Genomic DNA, 18,743 nt, shown 5'->3' on the forward strand with positions numbered 1-18,743 from the left:
TTTACTTTCTGTTGTGCAGATGTAGGAATAACACAGTAACTCCCACTATCTTTCCACCAACTCCCTTTAATATAGAACTGGTGGGAATGTAAGTGATCGCATCCATGGCCATCCCATTATCCTCAGGTCTTCAGTGTTTGTTCTTCCACTGTTCAAACACAAGCTTGGCAGAGACTGCATCTTGAATCCCCATTCCTGTTGTATACAAACAGGGTCAATAAAACTATGGAAAAAGTACAATGAAGGAACATGTTACAGGATTTGAATAGAGCATAAAGACAATCTACCAAGGGATTTGAACACAGTGGTCTTCTCTCTAAGGGCAGGTCTTGTTCCATTGAGAACCTCTCCAAGCTCTGCAAACACTTTGGCCTGGAGATTAAGTATTCATTAGCACACCAAATCATGTTAAACATGTTTATCCTTTAATTGGGATTACCCACTTGTATAACTTCCATAAACCAAGATTGCATTCAGTAGGCACAGCCAGAAGAAACCCATATACAGAAGACTAATAGTCTCACAACCTACCCCAGACAGGATGATGTCACCTGACTCTGCCACAGCTCCCTCTCTGCTGTCTACATACACCTCAGCCTGTCTCATCAACACATCATCCAGCTCCCTCCAGTCTGGCCTGCAGGCTCCCACAGCTGATGCGCGCGCACACACACACACACACAACAATGATACGTTACATTAAGAACAAAGAGAGATGTCCTGTCTTTCTGATGTCCTGCACAAGCGACATGACTCAATTCATTATTTTAGGAGATTTGAACTGGGGCGTGCATACATCTGTATCGGACTCTTTTAAATAACTCTGAATCTCGCTCTAATTAATGCGCCGACAAGACCGAATCCCAGAGCACCTAACAAATCAACGCTATTGGACATTATTCTAACGAATACCCCTCACAACGAATACACATCAACTGGGATATTCTGCAATGTCTGTGATCACTGTGCAATTGCTTGTGTTAGAAATACAAAAATGACCAAAGCCAAATCCCATTATTTTTAAAATATATTTTAGACAGCTTGATGAGCAAGCGTTCTTACATGATCTGTACCATAATATTGACAGAGTAAGTCTGATTCCCGATGTTGACACTGCCTGGGACTATTTGTATATGAAATTTGTGTCGATTTGCGATAAACATGCCCCTGTGAAGAAATTTAGAATCAGTGGAAGGGACAATCCCTGGTTTTCAGATAACTTGGCAGAATTAATTAGAAAGAGAAATGTCTTTGGGCTCAAGCTAGACATACAAATGCTCCTGTTGACTGGGCCTCCTTCAGAGCACAAAGAAACAAATGCACAGGATTGATCAGGAAGTCCAAATCAGATGACTATTTAAATGCAGAGAACCTAAACAACCCTAACAAGTTCTGGAAGCTAATCAAATCAGTGTCAGGTTCTAATGTATCCTCTGGCCTTCCTGCCCATTTAATGATGGATTCTAATGAAGAGAAGGATATAGCCGATATTATAGGGGTTTTTAACAAGCACTTCATATCTGCTGGTTCAGTTTTTGATAATGGTGGGGCCCAGGCCTCTAATGTAAGCTCTGTTACAGTAAACTATGATATAGGCCCTCACGTGAACCATTTTAACGTTGAGCCTGTTTCTTATACTGAGGTCTATAAAACACTAGAGGCAATAGACACTAAAAAGTCTGCAGGTTCAGACAACCTTGACCCCTACCTCTTAAAGATAGTAGCTGGTATTATTACTGAACCTGTGGCTCACATGTTCAACTTGAGTCTCTTGACCAATTCCATACCAGCATTTGGAAAGCAGCTTATGTCCCCCACTGCTAAAGAGTGGAGATCCCTCAGATGCCAATAACAATCGTCCTATCTCCAAACTCCCTATCATGGCCAAAGTCTATGAATCCCTAGTGAACTCACAGTTAAAAAGCATCTTCATTGAAAAGAACATACTGAGCGGGGTTCAGTCTGGCTTTAGATCGGGGCACAGCACCACAACTGCAGCTATGGCTGTGGCAAATTACATAATAAATGCACTTGATAAAAAGCAACATTGTGCTGCTCTGCTTGTGGATTTATCAAAGGCCTTTGATTCAGTTGACCATGAATTGTTGCTAGCTAGACTCAGAAACACTGGTCTCAGTGAAGGGGCAGTAAATAGGTTTAGGAACTATCTTTCTGACAGAACACAACGTGTATAACTGACCATCACAAGTCTGGCATTCTTGAGATTAATAGAGGTGTGCCCCAGGGTTCCATTTTATTTCCTGTGTTGTTCTCAATGTTTATTAATGATTTGGGAAATGGGATGCAACCAGCAAAGTTACATCTATATGCAGATGATACAGTCATATATTCATGTGCTCCTTCTCTGGTTAAGGCTGTTGAAGAGCTCCAGACTGCTTTTCAGTCACTGCAGGCCTGCCTTTATGGCCTCAAACTGGTCTTGAAAGAAAATTCAATTCATGACCTTTACCAGAGGTAGAACTCTGCCAGAGAACGTTAGCATTGTCACATCTGGTGGCTTATCCATTGAAAAGGTGTCATCCTACAAATACCATGGTATTTAGTTGGATGACAAGTTGTCCTTCAAAGTTCATGTGGATAATCTTGTGACAAAGCTTATATTGAAATTGGGTTTTTATTTTCGTAATAAGGCTTGCTTCCCGCTTATGGCTAGAAATAAGCTTGTTCAGGTCACTTTTCTCTCTGTAATTGATTATGGTGACTTGTTGTATATGCATGCAGCCTCCTCCGTCTTACAGAGACTGGACTCTGTTTATCATGCATCCTTGCACTTTATTACAAATGCCAAGTCCCTCACCCACCATTGCACATTGTACCAAATGGTAGGTTGGTACACTTTACTTTATATGTGCAGAAAGATACATTTGTATGTGTTCACCTACAAAGCCGTTTTGGGTAAACTCCCTCTTTACCTCTGTAGTGTGGTCTCCTTCACCACTAGCAGTTACCATACCCGGTCTGCTAGGTGGTTGCTACTTAAGGTCCCCAGGACATTCACAGTATTAGGCAAGACTGCCTTCTCTTCTTGTGTACCAGAGGCATGGAATAGTCTATAATCCATGCTTCATCTAGATATGTTAGTGCCACTGAATTCATTTAAAATAATGATGGGAGACTTTTACGGAGGAGTGTAAATGCTTTTTTTAGGCTGGATCATGTTCTGTTGTATGTTTTAATTCTGAAATGTTTTGATTGTTGCTGCCTTTTTGGCCAGGTCTCCCTTGAAAAAGAGTCTCTGGGTCTCAATGGGCTTTTCCTGGTTAAATAAATGTTAAAATTAAAAATGTAATATACAGTATGCACACATCAAAGTCTTAAGGCATGGCACTATCAACTCAGTTTCCTCACCTGCTACATGGGCACCTGGCTTGACCCACTGGCCAAAGAGCACTGGTTCACTGGCCCCAGTCACAGTGACTATGACGTCTGCACCGTTCACTGCCTCCTCCACTGACTCCCATACTGTAACGTGACCCTGGGTGGACTGGGCAAACCTCTCCGCCGTCTCTTTCCTCCTGCTCCACACGCGGACCTGTAATGACGTGATCCCTCAATGGTCTTTCATATTTTCTCATGACCCACAAGATATTTCTAACCAGAACCCAGTTTTATGTCTGGAGGATATAGCCACAACATACCAGCTCTAATCACCCATTCAGAAACACGGAATCACTCTGGTACCTCTTTAAAGGAGAAGGTTTCTGTGAAGACGTTGTAGTGGCTGAGGGCCTGATGGCCAGCTCCCAGTATGGTCAACACCTCCGACTTGGCTGGCATCAACAGCTGGACAGTTCCAAGGGGGGTTCCAAACATTCCAACGTTAGAACAGCACAATGTTATTGACAGGTAGTGAGGAATCACCAATAAAGAGAGTATGCATGCCCGCCTAGGCCACAAAGAGAGGGCCTTACTTTGGCAGAAATAGCAGACACTGCTGCTGTCCTTTTGGCTGTGATGACCTCCCCATCCATGACCTGCAGATGTCAACCACACTGAGACAGCTGTTATTACTGAATTGACCTCTATTATAACCAGCTGTGCTAAATCCTTGAAGTATTTAACTTTACTTGTATTGCTAATCACAAATGATAAATAACATCTAATGGCCACTGTTCAATGATCATAGGCATACTCACAGCTTTGACATTCCCATATTCAGGATCAAACAGCAACACTGTGGCTTGAGTTGATGGCAGAGTTGACCCACTCTCCCTCTTGTAGAAGCACACCAATTTTGTGCACAGGATGTCTTCATGCACCAAATACGCAGGCATCAGCCCCAGAAATCTGTCCGGAACATTTTTGGAACAGTATTGTTACTAAATTACCGACCAATGATAAATAGGGGAATGAATAAACATACCCATTGTATTTTTGTAACGGGACCGTAGTACGAACGGGCTGGATCACTTCTGCGCTGTCCAGTTTGGAAAACTTCCCCAGTGCTACTTCAAGTCGCGGGATCAAATCTTTGTAATGCAACAAACCTTCAACCTCATCTTGTCGTATAAGAACGGGTGGCTGAGCCATGGTGGCTAAAGCTTTTGCTCAACTCAAGCGTACAGACAGTTTATGATCAGTGATGCGAGTCCAAAAGTTCAACTTTGTTGAAATGTGACCTCGGTATTGGGTAAATTATTCCAGCTCAGACGCTGCGTTCAAGACACCAAACGGTTGCGTGAACGCTAGGATATGTTCTAAAAACGCCCTACAAGAAGATCAAATGGGCACATATTGATTCTGCCAAGGTAGTTCTATGAGGTTTCTGTGTTATGCACTATAGCCCATTACCATATATATGATTGAATAGTATCTGCTGTTAGCTTGTGTGGATGTATGTATGTGTTATGCAACATAGCTGACTTGAAACATTGTTAACAGTTTCAAGGCCATGGGACTTTCTCATGATGGAAAAATACAGAGAAGCATGAAGACAGGAACTGTTCAATGAGTTGGGAGGGGGGCACATTCAGAGCGGGGTGTTGCGAGAACAAGCGGTATTTTGTTAGATAACAGGAGCCAGGTGCGAGATAACGGTATGAGCGCATGGATGTTCTTCGCAGCAACAGTTACATCTATCAACAGAAGCGCCAAGAGGCGGGGACCCGCCTGAGCGCCTGCAATAGGCTGAGCAAGTTTAAACCACGCCCAGTCTCTGTGATAGGCCAACAGACGGGTTAGAACTGTCTATCACAGTATACAGAATATTGTTTACATACATCTTGTCAGTTCTCTGTTTTGCCCTGCGAGGTGGGACAGAGAGCCCGTATATCCGAAAATTGCATTTACCACTTATTGCTTAGCGGTGACTCATTGTCATATGTATCCTGATACCAGATTCGAATTGACGCAACTCTTAACAGTTCGAGGGACCCTTCATATATGTTTTATTACCCTTGCTGTTCCGCAATAGACATGTGGTAATTACTCATCATCCAACACAATACCGTATGCAAGATAAATTGGTTGAGAAAAATAAGTTAATCAATGATAAGATCCTGTTCATAACGAACTAATAATTTTCTAGTTGGTTCATCCCTCCATCAAAAGTACTCAACTCATTTCTCTTGTATAAAGTATTATTTTATACTGTAATAGTCTTATGGCACTTACAAAATTGAACACAATTACATATCACACATTAGTAAAAAGAAATGTTTTATTATCACAAAACAAGAGTAAATTACATAACATAGTATGTCCCTGACAAAATACAATGTATCTTCCAAAGACAATTCAATTCAACTATCCAAGAGAACACACAATTAAATTGCCTGACATAGTCCTTTAGACTATCCAATACTATAGAGAGCAGAGCAGCAACCAGATCAGACCAGCAGTCTCTCAATGGCCATCTGGGTAGACTGGATCTGGGGCTTCAGCTGAGATCCCTCCTTGATGGTGATTGAGGTGGCGATGACGGGGCGGGAGACCCCACAGGCACGCCCCAGGGCCTGCTTAGAGCGCACAAACACGTAGGGGACGTTCTTGTCCTCGCAAAGCAGCGGCAGGTGGAGGATGATCTCCAGTGGCTCAGCATCAGCAGCCATCACAATGAACTCAGAGATACCACGGTTCAATGTCTTGGTGGCTGGAAGAGGGAAGACAAGAGTTAAGGGTTAGTGATATATGTCTTTGATAGATTAGAACTCCATAGATAAGTGTTTGAAGTGGTAATCTGAGCAGGATTTGAACCAGCTAATCTGTGGTCAGATATCAAGCACACTCAACCTCATGTACTGTGCAATTGGGCCAGATGTCTTAGAAGCTGGTATAATGATGGTTGCAGTAAGGAGTATATTTCCAGTACATTACTTATATATTATCAAGTGGGTATTCATCAATGTCTGATTCTCTCACCCTCATTGGCCCCTTTCCTCAACTGTTTGTAGTTGGAGGCTTGCTGCACAAGGTCCAGGATGGTTTTGGAAAGTGTGGCGTCGGCCAGGGGGTAGGCCTTGGGATTCACTTCGGCTTCAGTCTGAGAACAAACAAAAACTGTTAGAAGATGTAGAGACTAGATGAGAACGAAATAACGCTATCCTTATCAATTAGGTAACGTTAACTAGTTACGTTATTACCGGTATTCAGGTAGTTAGCTAACGGTAGCTAGAAATGCTAACTGAAGCGGTCCATTAAAATACTCACCATGCTTGCTTCCGTTTATTTCTGATATTTCTCCTCTCGGCGAATGCTTCACGGAGGACTATACGTCTACGATTGAGGTTTTGGGAAATTCAAAAATAAATCGTTATGTAGCTAAAACAGCTTGTTTCGATTCTCAAAAGCTAGAGGAACTTCAACACGCAGCTACTCTAACAACACGTGTTTAGGACTGAGCGTGGAACGAATGGGGGCTTTGGTTGCTAAACTGGGCAGGAAGTGAATTGTTTGACCCGCCCATGTTCTTCTTTTTGCTTCGTTTTGTTACCAGTTATTTCCCATTGATGCATGTTGTGCATTTTCACAAAATGTGGACAATATTTGTAGAATCCTACTGGGTAGATAAAAAGTTGTTTAGCACATTTAAAAACAGTGGTGGTAAATACACTTGTTAGTGCACGTTTTTAAACCCCAGAAGAAGAAGTTGGTGCGCTAGGAATTCTGGGTACGACATTCCCGTGTCAGCCATATTGTTTCATCGTTCTGGTGTAAGGTTAAAGGGGAGATGAAGGGGATTCGCGGAATAAGTCAGTTATCGGTAAGAACTCCTTTGCCATTTTCATAAATTGAATAGTTGATTATTCAGGAGACGTTTTTGATACCCATTTATAGATTGTGGGGCTTGGTTGGCGAGGATCGCAATCGGGCCAGTATCTGAAAGGTTGCTGGAACAAATCCCCGAGGTGACAATGTAAAAATCTGTCCTTCTGCCCCTGAGCAAGGCAGTTAACCCACTGTTCCCGGGGCGCCGAAGACGTGGATGTCGATTATTGCAGCCGCCCGCTCTTTTCTGCCTCAGAGGGGTTGGGTTAAATGCGGAAGGCACATTTCAGTTGAATGCATTCATTTGTACAACTGACTGGGTATCCCCTTTCACCACAAATTGTGATGACACTAGGGTAGCTAACGTAAACATACTAGCGAGGAAGCGAACGTTAACACAATGATGATAAACCCAGCCTAAACGTTTGATAGTGGGTCGAAAATGTGGTTATTAAGCTAACGTTACAATTTGTGGAATATTTGATCTACTCTTTACCCGCGTCAATGCGTTGTCAAATTTGTCCCTCGCGGTCTGTCCAATCAGAAGATCGGATCATGCAGAGGCTAATCGTTCCGTAGTTTATCAGTCTCACCGGGGTCGCTATAGGGTTTAGCAGCTGTTGGTTTGACAGCTAGCCTTCGGTGTGATTCTCCCTTGAAAGTCAAATGTAGTTCATAGCAGGTGGTCATGTGTCCTGGACTGTGCACTATGATGCAAATAGCTGGCACACTGTCGTGTCATTCAATGAATCAGGACATAACGTTATTCAGTTGGCTACAACTTGATGTTTTAAAAGTTCCAATATCAATGAATACCGTAACATTCGCACAAGTTTGCTTTCCTATCTAGCTAATGCATAAGTAAACTTTGCTGTCATGCTCTCACATACATTCACTGGGTTACATAATACCCCCTTTTACAAGTAGGAATTGACTGGGTGACTTTTACTTAAGTCAGTTTCTATTAAGGTACTTTTTCCACCAATGGTTAACATTAGTTAATCCAGAGATTCTTACCTTTGCCTCGATTCAGTAGCCTCGTCCAGATCATCATTCGATTTGTAGTTCTTTATGATAGCCACATTTGCAGCTAATTATCATTACATTTTTGGGGGGCAAATACAGGTGAATATATTGATAAGTCACCTTTCTCTGTAATTTAACATTTTGTTTTATGAAAAGGATTTCTCTTAACAAAATTCCCCCGGCCAGAAGATACTATCGTCAATAGGCGCTAAAGGTAGTTAGCGTCTATGAATGAGTTGAACTGGAGACAGAATTTCTAGGTAGCTAATTTCCCCCTTACAGCCAAGTTTATCCCGGCTCAAGCTTCATCATGGTCCAGCATGGTCTATTCTTTGATTTTGCACGTTCCATGATCCTCCTCCACAGTCCTCCAAAACCAAAACAAACAAGTGACCGAGCTGCACTGTTGAATGGGAACAGAAAATACGGAATGTGCCTTTTTTATTAAACATTAAACATTTGAATATTATTATACCACTGTGCCACCATAAGGTCCATCCACATCTGTCCAGTCTGCATTCAACCATCATTCTGTTTCTGATTCTCAATCATCTAATTGTCTCTCTCTATCCAGAGTCCAGACCCACCATAAAACCCTAGTAGGATATTAAGTCACCTTGTATCTTTTCTCTATTACAGACAAGGCTTTACTCAGCCCAGGCTGCCCGTAAGTTGGATGTCGCTGCAGAGCATGTCAAGTTTCAGCCTCAGGATGTGCAGGTCAGTGGGTGTTGACATGTTTCTCTCTCCTCACAAAGACGTTTCTTTGTAGCCACCCGGACAGACCAAGGCCCAGTTTCCCAAAAGTATCTTAAGGCTCAGTTCATCGTTAGAACCATTGAAGGAGTATCATGAAATCTCCGAGCTGTTTCCCAAAACCATCGTTATTAACGTTGCACTTGAAAATGCTTGTAATCAAACGCCTGCCTCAGACCACAGCTACGTGCCTAATTAGATGCTTTTTTGCCCTCCCGTGTCACTTTATGCACAGAAGAAACAGAAGATCTCAGCTAAACATAGAATCACATGGTTTATCAGAGTCTCTCTGACCGCTAATAACTTCAGAACAAAGTTCACTACAAATACAAAGTTGCCAATGTTTTTTATTTATTTATTTTTTTACATTTTACCTTTATTTAACTAAGCAAGTCAGTTAAGAACAAATTCTTCTTTTCAATGACGGCCTAGGAACAGTGGGTTAACTGCCTTGTTCAGGGGCAGAATGACAGATTTATACCTTGTCAGTTCGGAGATTCGATCTTGCAACCTTTCGGTTACTAGTCCGACGTCCAATGTCTTTCTAATTGATACAAACAAGCAACGTATAAACAGATGCTTCAAATTAAAACTGAGATGATTGCATTAAATCATATTGAAACAGGCTACATTTCATTTTCAATCAATTTGGTTATGTTTTGGTACTTGTGCTCTACTGTCTGTAATTTGTCTCAATATATTACATGATATGTAGCCTAACGTGCACAATGATAGCATTTTTATTGGTCAAGCCGTAGAATAAGCCGCCTCAATATATGCAGCCGTAGGTGGTAGGACTAATATAGGAGCTGCTTCGTCGTCAGTATTGTGGAATAATTATAATGTTAAAGGTAAGATTTGAATGGAGAATGCTGATCCGAGAGCAGCGCTCCCTTTCTTTTCGATCCTATCAGTATCGGAAACACGTACCAATGGTGCACTTAGCAACTGTTCTCTTGGCGTAGTGTTTTGGGAAACGCAAGTTTTATCTCCGGACGTTGTAGAAAAGATGCATTGTTTAAACACTCAGAAGCCTAAATTCCATCACTATCGGGAAACCGGGCCCAGCCTCTGCCAGGCCTCAAATTCTCCACAGGGGCTGCCCTCATGCCAAGATGTTCATGTATGTGGTGGTCTGAGGGAGCTACTTAGGAGGTGGAGATTGTCATCTGTCTTACTCTTAACTCCAGTGGCCTTTTTCCACAGGCCTTTTTCCTTTGAGATATTGGTCTGCTTTTATTATACCACATAGAATCTCTATGTACTGCTACAAACTGCCAGTGAAATGTTGTGCTGATTATATTTGTAATAGTTGAAGTAAAACTAGCAAAGGCATTTCAGATTTGTAATGCGATGCTTTCCACCCATTTGTTGCCTTTTATGTGAACATGCTATAACAGAACCTAGAGCTAAGACGTGTTGCACTGCTCTGTTGACATTTTGTGACGTCGTAACTGCATAAAACACGTGTTCAGGGCCATCAGGAAGTATCCATTCCCCTGGACTTTTTCCACATTTTGTTTTGTTACAGCCTGAATTAAAAAATTATTCAATTGAGATGTCACTGGGCTGCATATAACACTCCACAATGTCAAAGTGGAATTATGTCACGACATTTTTACTAATTAATAAAAAATGAAAAGTTGAAATGTCTTGAGTCTAAGTATTCAACCCCTTTGCTATGGCAAACCTAAACCAGTTCACCTAAATCAGTTCAGGAGAAAACATTTGCTTAAGAAGCCACTTCATTTGCAAGGACTCACTCTGTGTGCAATAATAGGCAGGATAGAGAGCGTACTGCTACCAGACACACATCAGCAGAAGAGGCTGCCTAGAGTGTAGCCTGTTTTCCAGATGATCAGTGGAGAGAGATGACAAGACACACCATATGACCACAAGTCACAGCACAGGGGTAACCCCACCAATAATATCTCATACATTAATAATTCATAGAACAACTCAGAGGCAGTTTCATAGAGGCACCAGAAAATAACAAGCCTAGTTAATTAGATTATTTGTGAATATCTATATTCCTCATAGAGTGAAAAGGGAGTTGGGTACATTAATGGGAGAGTGTGTAGTTCAAAACAGTTGCTTACCGAGATGACATTGAATGTTCTTGAGAGGCCTAGTTACAGTTTTGACATAAATCGGCTTGAAAAGCTATGGCAAGACTTGAATGGCTGTCTAACAATGATCAATAACCAACATGACAGAGCTTGAAGAAATATAAATATAAAAAATTATAATGTGCAATCCAGGTTTGCAAAGCTCTTAGAGACTTACCCAGAAATACTCACAGCTATAATCACTGCCAAAGGTAATTCTAACACTCAGGGGTGTGAATACTTATTTAAATGAGATATTTCTGTATTTCCTTTTCACAAAAAAAAAGGTTTTCACTTTGTCCTTATGTGTAGATGGGGGAGATTTTTGTATTTATTATTCAGGCTGTAACACAGCTAAATGTGGAATAAGTCAAGGGGTTATGAATACTTCCTGAAGGCACTGTAGGTGTGATGCTAACTGATATTTCTCCTCCAGGTGACTAAACTGCCCAGCGGTCTGGTGATAGCCTCGTTGGACAACTACTCCCCGGCTTCCAGGATCGGTGTGTTTGTGAAAGCTGGCTGTCGATATGAGTCCCCGGACAACCAGGGGGTCACCCACCTGCTCCGTCTGGCAGCCAACCTGGTAAGCCTGGTTCTGGTTCATTAACCCTCCATGAACATGATGTATCCAGGAGCTCGAGTGATTGTTCAATGTACTCAATACTGCTTAGGAACTAGTGATGTGGTTCATCCCAATCTCTGCTGCTCTTTTCCAGACTACCAAAGGTGCTTCAGCCTTCAGGATCTGTCGTGGTGTGGAAGCTGTTGGAGGAAGTCTAGGGTCAGTGTCTGTGATTTAGTGTACATCCTCATACAAACATAAAGAGAACTAAACATACCTTTGATTGAGATTGTTTGGGATACTTAATTAAAGACATGTTCCGTTACTTTGATGACTAACAACGTATTTTTTTAAACCTCCAGCTTTGGGCTGGATGTGTCAATGTGTAGTTCTTGCATCATCATCTGAGAATAATTACTGTTTTACCTCAATTTGCCACGAAATCCCTAGTTTGAAAGTGACTGTTTTCTTGAAGCTGTGCCGTGCCATTTTCCCCCAAGTGGGCCAGCTCCCTAGCAGTTTGAGTTCTAGCCAATGATCTTCAGCCCCTCACATTTGAGTGGCAGCTAGCAAGGGGCCTGCCCAGCATTATCCAATGAGGTTGCAGGATGGGTCTGATTGTTCTGTGGACACAGCAGAGAGAGAGAACAATGCCGCGGTGCACATACGTATGTGACTTTTGGTTCATGAGTACTACTTTCACAACTACTGGCTAAAAAGTATACAAAAGTACCAGAGAATGTCTTTAGCATATTTTCTGACTAGCTGTACCACTGCCATGGATGTCATACTTACACGATATATACAAAAGTATGTGGACATCCCTTCAAATGAGTGGATTCGGATATTTCAGCCACACCTGTTGCTGACAGGTGTATAAAATCGAGCACACAGCCATGTGATCTCCATAGACAAACATTGGCAGTAGAATGGTCTTACTGAAGTGCACAGTGACTTTCAATGTGGCACCGTCATAGGATGCCACCTTTCCAACAAGTCAGTTCGTAAAATTTCTGCCCTGCTAGAGCTGCCCTGGTCAACTGTAAGTGCTGTTATTGTGAAGTGGAAATGTCTAAGAGCAACAACGGCTCAGCCGCGAAGTGGTAGGCCACACAAGCTCATCGCTCAACATCAGTACCTGACCTCACTAATGCTCTTGTGGCTGAATGGAAAGCAAGTCCCCGCAGCAATGTTCCAACATCTAGTAGAACACCTTCCCAGAAGAGAGGAGGCTGTTAAAGCAGCAATGGGGGGACCAACTCCATATTAATGCCCATGATTTTAGAAAGAGATGTTCGACGAGCAGGTGTCCATATACTTTTGGTCATGTAGTGTATCTGTGTGTGTATTTTCTATGCAGCGTGACGTCATCCAGAGAGAACATGATCTACTCTGTTGACTGTCTCAGAGACCACATGTAAGTGTTGCTTGCCTCACGTATACATATGTGTACACAAACATAGATCTAATATATGGTGAATAAATAATTGTTATTCTCATTTCTGTGTGTTGTCTAATGCAGTGACACAGTGATGGAGTACCTGATCAATGTGACCACAGCACCAGAGTTCAGGCCGTGGGAGGTGTCTGACCTCACCTCCAGGGTCAAGATGGACAGGGCCCTGGCCGCACAGTCCCCCCAGATGGGTTAGCACACACATACACACTCAGTCAGTCATGTGGTTGTTTGTTTCTTTATTTGAATGTACTTTCTGTTAACGGCTCTAGATTACATTATGCTGAATGTCAAAAGATTGCAAATTGTCATCACACTGCGTCTAAGGGCCTTGCGGTTATTTTCCTCAGGTGTGATTGAGGGTCTACATGGAGCTGCTTACAAGAACACGCTGTCCAACTCCCTCTACTGCCCAGACTACATGGTTGGCCACGTCGACGCTGACCATGTAAGACACTCAACATCCTGGTCCCTGCATTATCGAGTTGGGACTAATGCTATGGACGTTCATCTTCCTCTCCTGATGCACAACCCAGCATGCTCTACTTCACGAAGTACAGCATTACGTTTATGTTTTTGATTAACCCTCTGATGTTTGCCTCTCCAGATGCACAATTTTATCCAGAACAATTTCACAAGTGCAAGAATGGCTCTGGTTGGGCTTGGTAAGTGTTAAACATGTATATTTAATAAAACATATTTTTTTTTCAAATTACTTTTCTCCAGGTAGCTGTGCGTTAAGGTAATATTAAAAATATATATATATATTATTGTATTCTTACATGCATTCTATGTGTTCAGGTGTGGACCATGATGTTCTGAAGCAGGTAGGAGAACAGTTCCTCAACATCCGCAGTGGGATGGGCACCGCTGGGACAAAGGCGCAGTACCGAGGCGGTAAGACTGTTATTCCACTATCTGCTAAAAGCATGAAACCTCATTATCCTCTGGCACGGAAAATTCCCTGAATTCTACGTTTCTTGCTGCCTTTCTCTCTCCTCTCTCTCTGAGTCTCCCTCTCTCCTCTCTCTCTGCGTCTCCCTCTCTCCTCTCTCTCTGCGTCTCCCTCTCTCCTCTCTCTCTGCGTCTCCCTCTCTCCTCTCTCTCTGCGTCTCCCTCTCTCCCTTCCTCTCTAGGTGAGGTGAGGGTGCAGAATGGGTCCAGCCTGGTGCACTCTGCAGTGGTGTCTGAGGGGGCGGCGGTGGGCACAGATGAGGTCATGGCCTTCTCTGTACTTCAGCACGTCCTGGGGGCGGGGCCACACATCAAGAGAGGCTCCAATTCCACCTCCAAACTCATCCAGGGTGTTGCTAAGGCTACTGCAGACCCCTTCGATGTGAGTGGCATAATCACCAGATGGGATTGTGTTTGTTTTCATAGCTGGGCTATATACAAGAGGAGAATGCAATATGTGGAGGAATATTTTGATAGAAGTGTTTTGTGCAGAATAGATATTGTATTCTATCATGCAGAATTTCATATTGTTGTATTAGAGTGGCAAAACAAATGTCATTCTCCTTTGGTGTCCCCTCCTTTTAGGCCTCTGCTTTCAATGTCAACTACTCTGACTCTGGCCTGTTTGGAGTCTACACCATCTCCCAGTCTGCAGCAGCTGGTGATGTGAGTATTATGTCTCTTAAATTTCCACTGCATTCTAGTAAGGTCATTTTTATGAGAATTCATAAAGCTTAATTCAAACTCTTCACAACAGCTTTCTGAATCAGTTGCTAAGTAGTCCTATGAACCCTGTGGGTGATAGTTTTTTACATAGAATGTAATGTAAGATCATTCATTTAGGATGAGGAAAGAGCATAATGAAGATTAACTTTGACCTCCCATTGATTAATTTACTGACCTATCCCTGTCCTCCTCTCTACAGGTGATCAAGGCAGCTATTGGCCAGGTGAAGGCTGTTGCAAGTGGGGTCTCAGAAGCTGACCTGACCCGCGCCAAGTAAGCTAACATGCACACAGACTTCAGTATAGAATTTGAGTACATATAATCGAGAAAAGTATTGCAAATAGAAGGGAATTAAGTTGTGCCTGTTTCTTTACCCCTTTAGGACCCAGCTAAAGGCTGAGTACCTGATGTCGTTGGAGAGCTCAGAGGGTTTGTTAGATGCCATGGGTTCACAGGCTCTGGCCAGAGGGGCCTACCACTCCCCCGAGGCCATCGCACAGAAGATCGACTCGGTCTCAGCAACTGATGTTGCCAATGTACGTTTATTCAGTTTTAGGCGAATATTAACTTCCACTGAAGTTGAATTTTGATTTAGTCATGCATTGATGTGAATTGGACAGGAAGTGAACATTTGAGTGGAAGTGAATATATTACCGTCTTTGCTGCAGCTCACTCTCGACGTGCACAGTATATTCTGAGTGTTTCCTAGTTTGTTTGTTTGTTTATTTTGTGCTTAGATGTGTTTTCTTTCTTCTCTCAGGCTGCAAATAAGTTTGTGTCGGGCAAGAAGTCCATGGCTTCAAGTGGAAACCTCGTCAAGACGCCCTTCGTAGACGAGATCTAAACCCTTCCAACTTTTTTTCACCTGTGATTTTAAAATGCACAACAAAAGCCCATCTGTCCATTCAAAACAAACCGACTGAAACAGTCATTATCCCCATTTCATCATTGTTCTTCTGAGGAATAATAATGTTGTCCCACCAACCCTCAATATTTATAGTTGTTGCTGTTTTTAAGTTGATCTTGATTGTTTGTGCATGAGGAAATAAGATCCACATTTGTTCACTTCTTGAACTGTATAGATATATATATAAATTAATTAATAAAGTATATATACCTTCATGTAAAGATTCACCCATTTTGGATGTTATATTGTTTTTGTACATCTGAGTGCTGTTCTATCGATTCCCTGGGTCATTTCATGTTTTCATCTGTAGCTGCGCTATTGCCATTATACAGCAATTCGGCCGGGATAACGTAGCATTGCGATAAAGCCTGTCACTAGACTGGATACCTTACGGAAAAATCAGCGTGACCGACGTTTCGTGTCTGTTTAGACTTTTTTTAAATGCGTTGTGTCCGCCTACGTCCTGGCGGTAACACCAGCCCTTCCTCCAAGGACATCAATACCATTTTGGGGAGTGTAAAAAGAATCGAGGCCGAAGAGGCAATGTTGGCAATTAATTGAATGGAAAAGACTTCAATGAAGTCCTGAACTCTGGTCTCTCTATATTGGCCTCCGTGCCAGTAGGTGGTGCTGTGGTGGATCCTTTTGCAGCTGGCTCTGGTCCTGCTGCGGAAGAGAAAAAGGAGGAGGAAGAGGGATCTGATAACGACATGGGATTCGGACCCGTTGATTAATCTTCCTTCTGTTAGAGGTTGAAAAAACAGTTATACATCGAAATCGAAAAAAATTGAGGTTAACGACTTTTAGATCGCGAAAACGTCTATCATATAGTACATGTCAAATGTCATGACGCGGGAGGTTGTCTTCTCGAATGAGCCATTTTATCATATTTTTGCAATATTCTTGGAGGGTCTGACAATAGTGACTCTAATCTATTATTTAAATTTATTCATAGTAGATCATTTTTTTTCAGTAGATTAAGATTGTTCGGTTATGGATACTTGATACATTAGCCTTAACCTATGCTTAAATCAGAGATTAATTTGTAAAATATATATATTACATTTTTGACTGTAAAACGTTTAATTTAGTTATTTCAAGGGGAATTGGTGATGTATAGACCCCTAAACGCAATAACCTGTAATATAATAACATATATAGTTGATGTCAATAGCTTTGTTCAGTGTCTCTTGAACAAGGGTAGACTTGGTTTATGTGAGTTTTGCTAAATAGTTACAAGCGCAGATGTGTTTTTATCAGAATATTGGACATGGCCACTGTACAAAAGGCTGTGAAGTATTTGTAGTTAATCTTATCAGTAATGTTAGTTCATCATATCAGAGCTGTAGTTCCGCCCACCAGTGAAGTGGAGCAGAGCATGCTGGGCAATCTCCAGCTCAGAAAAGATCAGCTTGAGAGATGTTAAGTGAGAGAAAGTTCTGGCCATCCTTGTGTTTTCTCACCAGTTAGCTTTCATTGTGTTAGCCAAGGCCAGTGTGCATCCTTGTTGATAAACCACACACACACTTTGTTTGAAACAAGTTGCCAGGCCACTAATTGCCTTAGCCCATCCATACTACATATACTGTGCAGTGCTGTTCCATGCTTATCCATCTTCAGCGTTATTAAACCACCTCAACTGGAATCCTACCTGTCTGTCATTTGTACCCTTACCAGCACACTGGAACAAACACATGAAGTAAAACCTAACCTAAAGAATATACAGTCCACCAAGTCCTCACTTATAGCCACAGCTCCTAGGTGTTAACCTTGTTCGTATGGGTATATTAGGGCTGAAGTGCAGGTGTAGACATGCATGGTTTGTATGAATGAGGAGGCTTGGACACTGGGGTAGACCTGCTTTATATGAGTATCAAGCTTTATGCCCATGAATAAACCTGGTTTATATGAGTTATGGGATGTAGAGATTTACCAGGCTCATTCAGGTAATGGGTCTAAATGGACGTCTATAGCCCCTTCAAATCCTTTCTGGCAGTGACATAGTCAAGTCACTAAACTTCAAGTTGAGTCCCGAGTGCCTAGCATTCAAGTCTAATTCTGAGTCCTCTATACTTGAGTCATGAGTCCCTTGGTAGTGCTTAAAACTATATTTTGTAAGGTAGAAAGCTATGTAATGCTGTTTATAGTAACTATGTGTGCAGGGGGATAGCTGGATATAGGTAAATGTTGGTGACTTGGGGGAATACCTTGACAAACTGGGTATCAGGGCTAAGATCAGCACGTAACAGGGCTGAGGTGTTTTGGCAAAGGAACTGGAGTCTATTGGTAACAAATGGGGCAAGGATATAGGTGTATTGGGACTTGATTGGATCAATATTGGGGTATTGGCATGTGGGTGTTGGATAGGGCATTGGGGTAATAGGGATGTGTGAGTCATTGGGCTGAGGTACAGTTGAAGTCGGAAGTTTACATACACTTAGGTTGGAGTCATTAAAACTTGTTTTTCAACCACAAATTTCTTGTTACAAACTATAGTGTTGTCAAGTCGGTTAAGACATCTACTTTGTGCATGACACAAGTCATTTTTCCAACAATTGTTTACAGACAGATTATTTCACTTATAATTCACTGTATCACAATTCCAGTGGGTCACAAGTTTGCATACACTAAATTGACTGTCCCTTTAAACAGCTTGGAAAATTCCAGAAAATGATGTCATTGCTTTCGAAGCTTCTGATAGGCTAATTGACATCATTTGAGTCAATTGGAGGTGTACCTGTGGATGTATTTCAAGGCCTACCTTCAAACTCAGTGCCTCTTTGCTTGACATCATGGGAAAATCAAAAGAAATCAGCCAAGACCTCAGAAAATAAATTGTAGACCTCCACAAGTCTGGTTCATCCTTGGGAGCAATTTCCAAATGCCTGAAGGTACCACGTTCATCTGTACAAACAATAGTACGCAAGTATAAACACCATGGGCCCATCGTACTTTTTGGAGAAATGTCCTCTGGTCCGATGAAACAAAAATATAACTATTTGGCCATAACGACCATCA

General features: G+C 42.1%; 3 protein-coding genes across 3 annotated transcripts; 1 reads left to right on the plus strand and 2 right to left on the minus strand.

Annotated features, from left to right (window-relative positions):
• Nucleotides 1-46: 46 nt before the first annotated feature.
• crym (crystallin, mu) lies at nucleotides 47-4,991 on the minus strand. The gene is made up of 8 exons (XM_021576206.2): nucleotides 4,385-4,991; nucleotides 4,158-4,308; nucleotides 3,933-3,995; nucleotides 3,703-3,804; nucleotides 3,370-3,553; nucleotides 532-653; nucleotides 288-372; nucleotides 47-195 (listed from the first exon to the last, which is right to left on the minus strand). Exons 1-8 carry the CDS (start codon nucleotides 4,549-4,551, stop codon nucleotides 131-133), a joined length of 939 nt encoding a protein of 312 aa, XP_021431881.1. The 5' UTR covers nucleotides 4,552-4,991; the 3' UTR covers nucleotides 47-130.
• Nucleotides 4,992-5,662: 671 nt separating this feature from the next.
• On the minus strand, nucleotides 5,663-7,080 carry LOC110499221 (NHP2-like protein 1). The gene is made up of 3 exons (XM_021576213.2): nucleotides 6,670-7,080; nucleotides 6,382-6,502; nucleotides 5,663-6,112 (listed from the first exon to the last, which is right to left on the minus strand). The coding sequence occupies exons 1-3, from the start codon at nucleotides 6,670-6,672 to the stop codon at nucleotides 5,850-5,852; spliced, it is 387 nt and encodes a 128-aa protein (XP_021431888.1). The 5' UTR covers nucleotides 6,673-7,080; the 3' UTR covers nucleotides 5,663-5,849.
• On the plus strand, nucleotides 6,965-15,956 carry LOC110499211 (cytochrome b-c1 complex subunit 2, mitochondrial). Its single transcript, XM_021576199.2, has 14 exons — nucleotides 6,965-7,222; nucleotides 8,893-8,973; nucleotides 11,554-11,703; nucleotides 11,837-11,901; nucleotides 13,043-13,099; nucleotides 13,205-13,329; nucleotides 13,489-13,586; nucleotides 13,746-13,803; nucleotides 13,940-14,035; nucleotides 14,275-14,474; nucleotides 14,678-14,758; nucleotides 15,018-15,091; nucleotides 15,201-15,354; nucleotides 15,579-15,956. The coding sequence occupies exons 1-14, from the start codon at nucleotides 7,190-7,192 to the stop codon at nucleotides 15,660-15,662; spliced, it is 1,356 nt and encodes a 451-aa protein (XP_021431874.1). The 5' UTR covers nucleotides 6,965-7,189; the 3' UTR covers nucleotides 15,663-15,956.
• Nucleotides 15,957-18,743: the final 2,787 nt, after the last annotated feature.

This window comes from Oncorhynchus mykiss, chromosome 20, assembly GCF_013265735.2.
Source record: "Oncorhynchus mykiss isolate Arlee chromosome 20, USDA_OmykA_1.1, whole genome shotgun sequence".
NCBI lineage: Eukaryota > Metazoa > Chordata > Actinopteri > Salmoniformes > Salmonidae > Oncorhynchus > Oncorhynchus mykiss.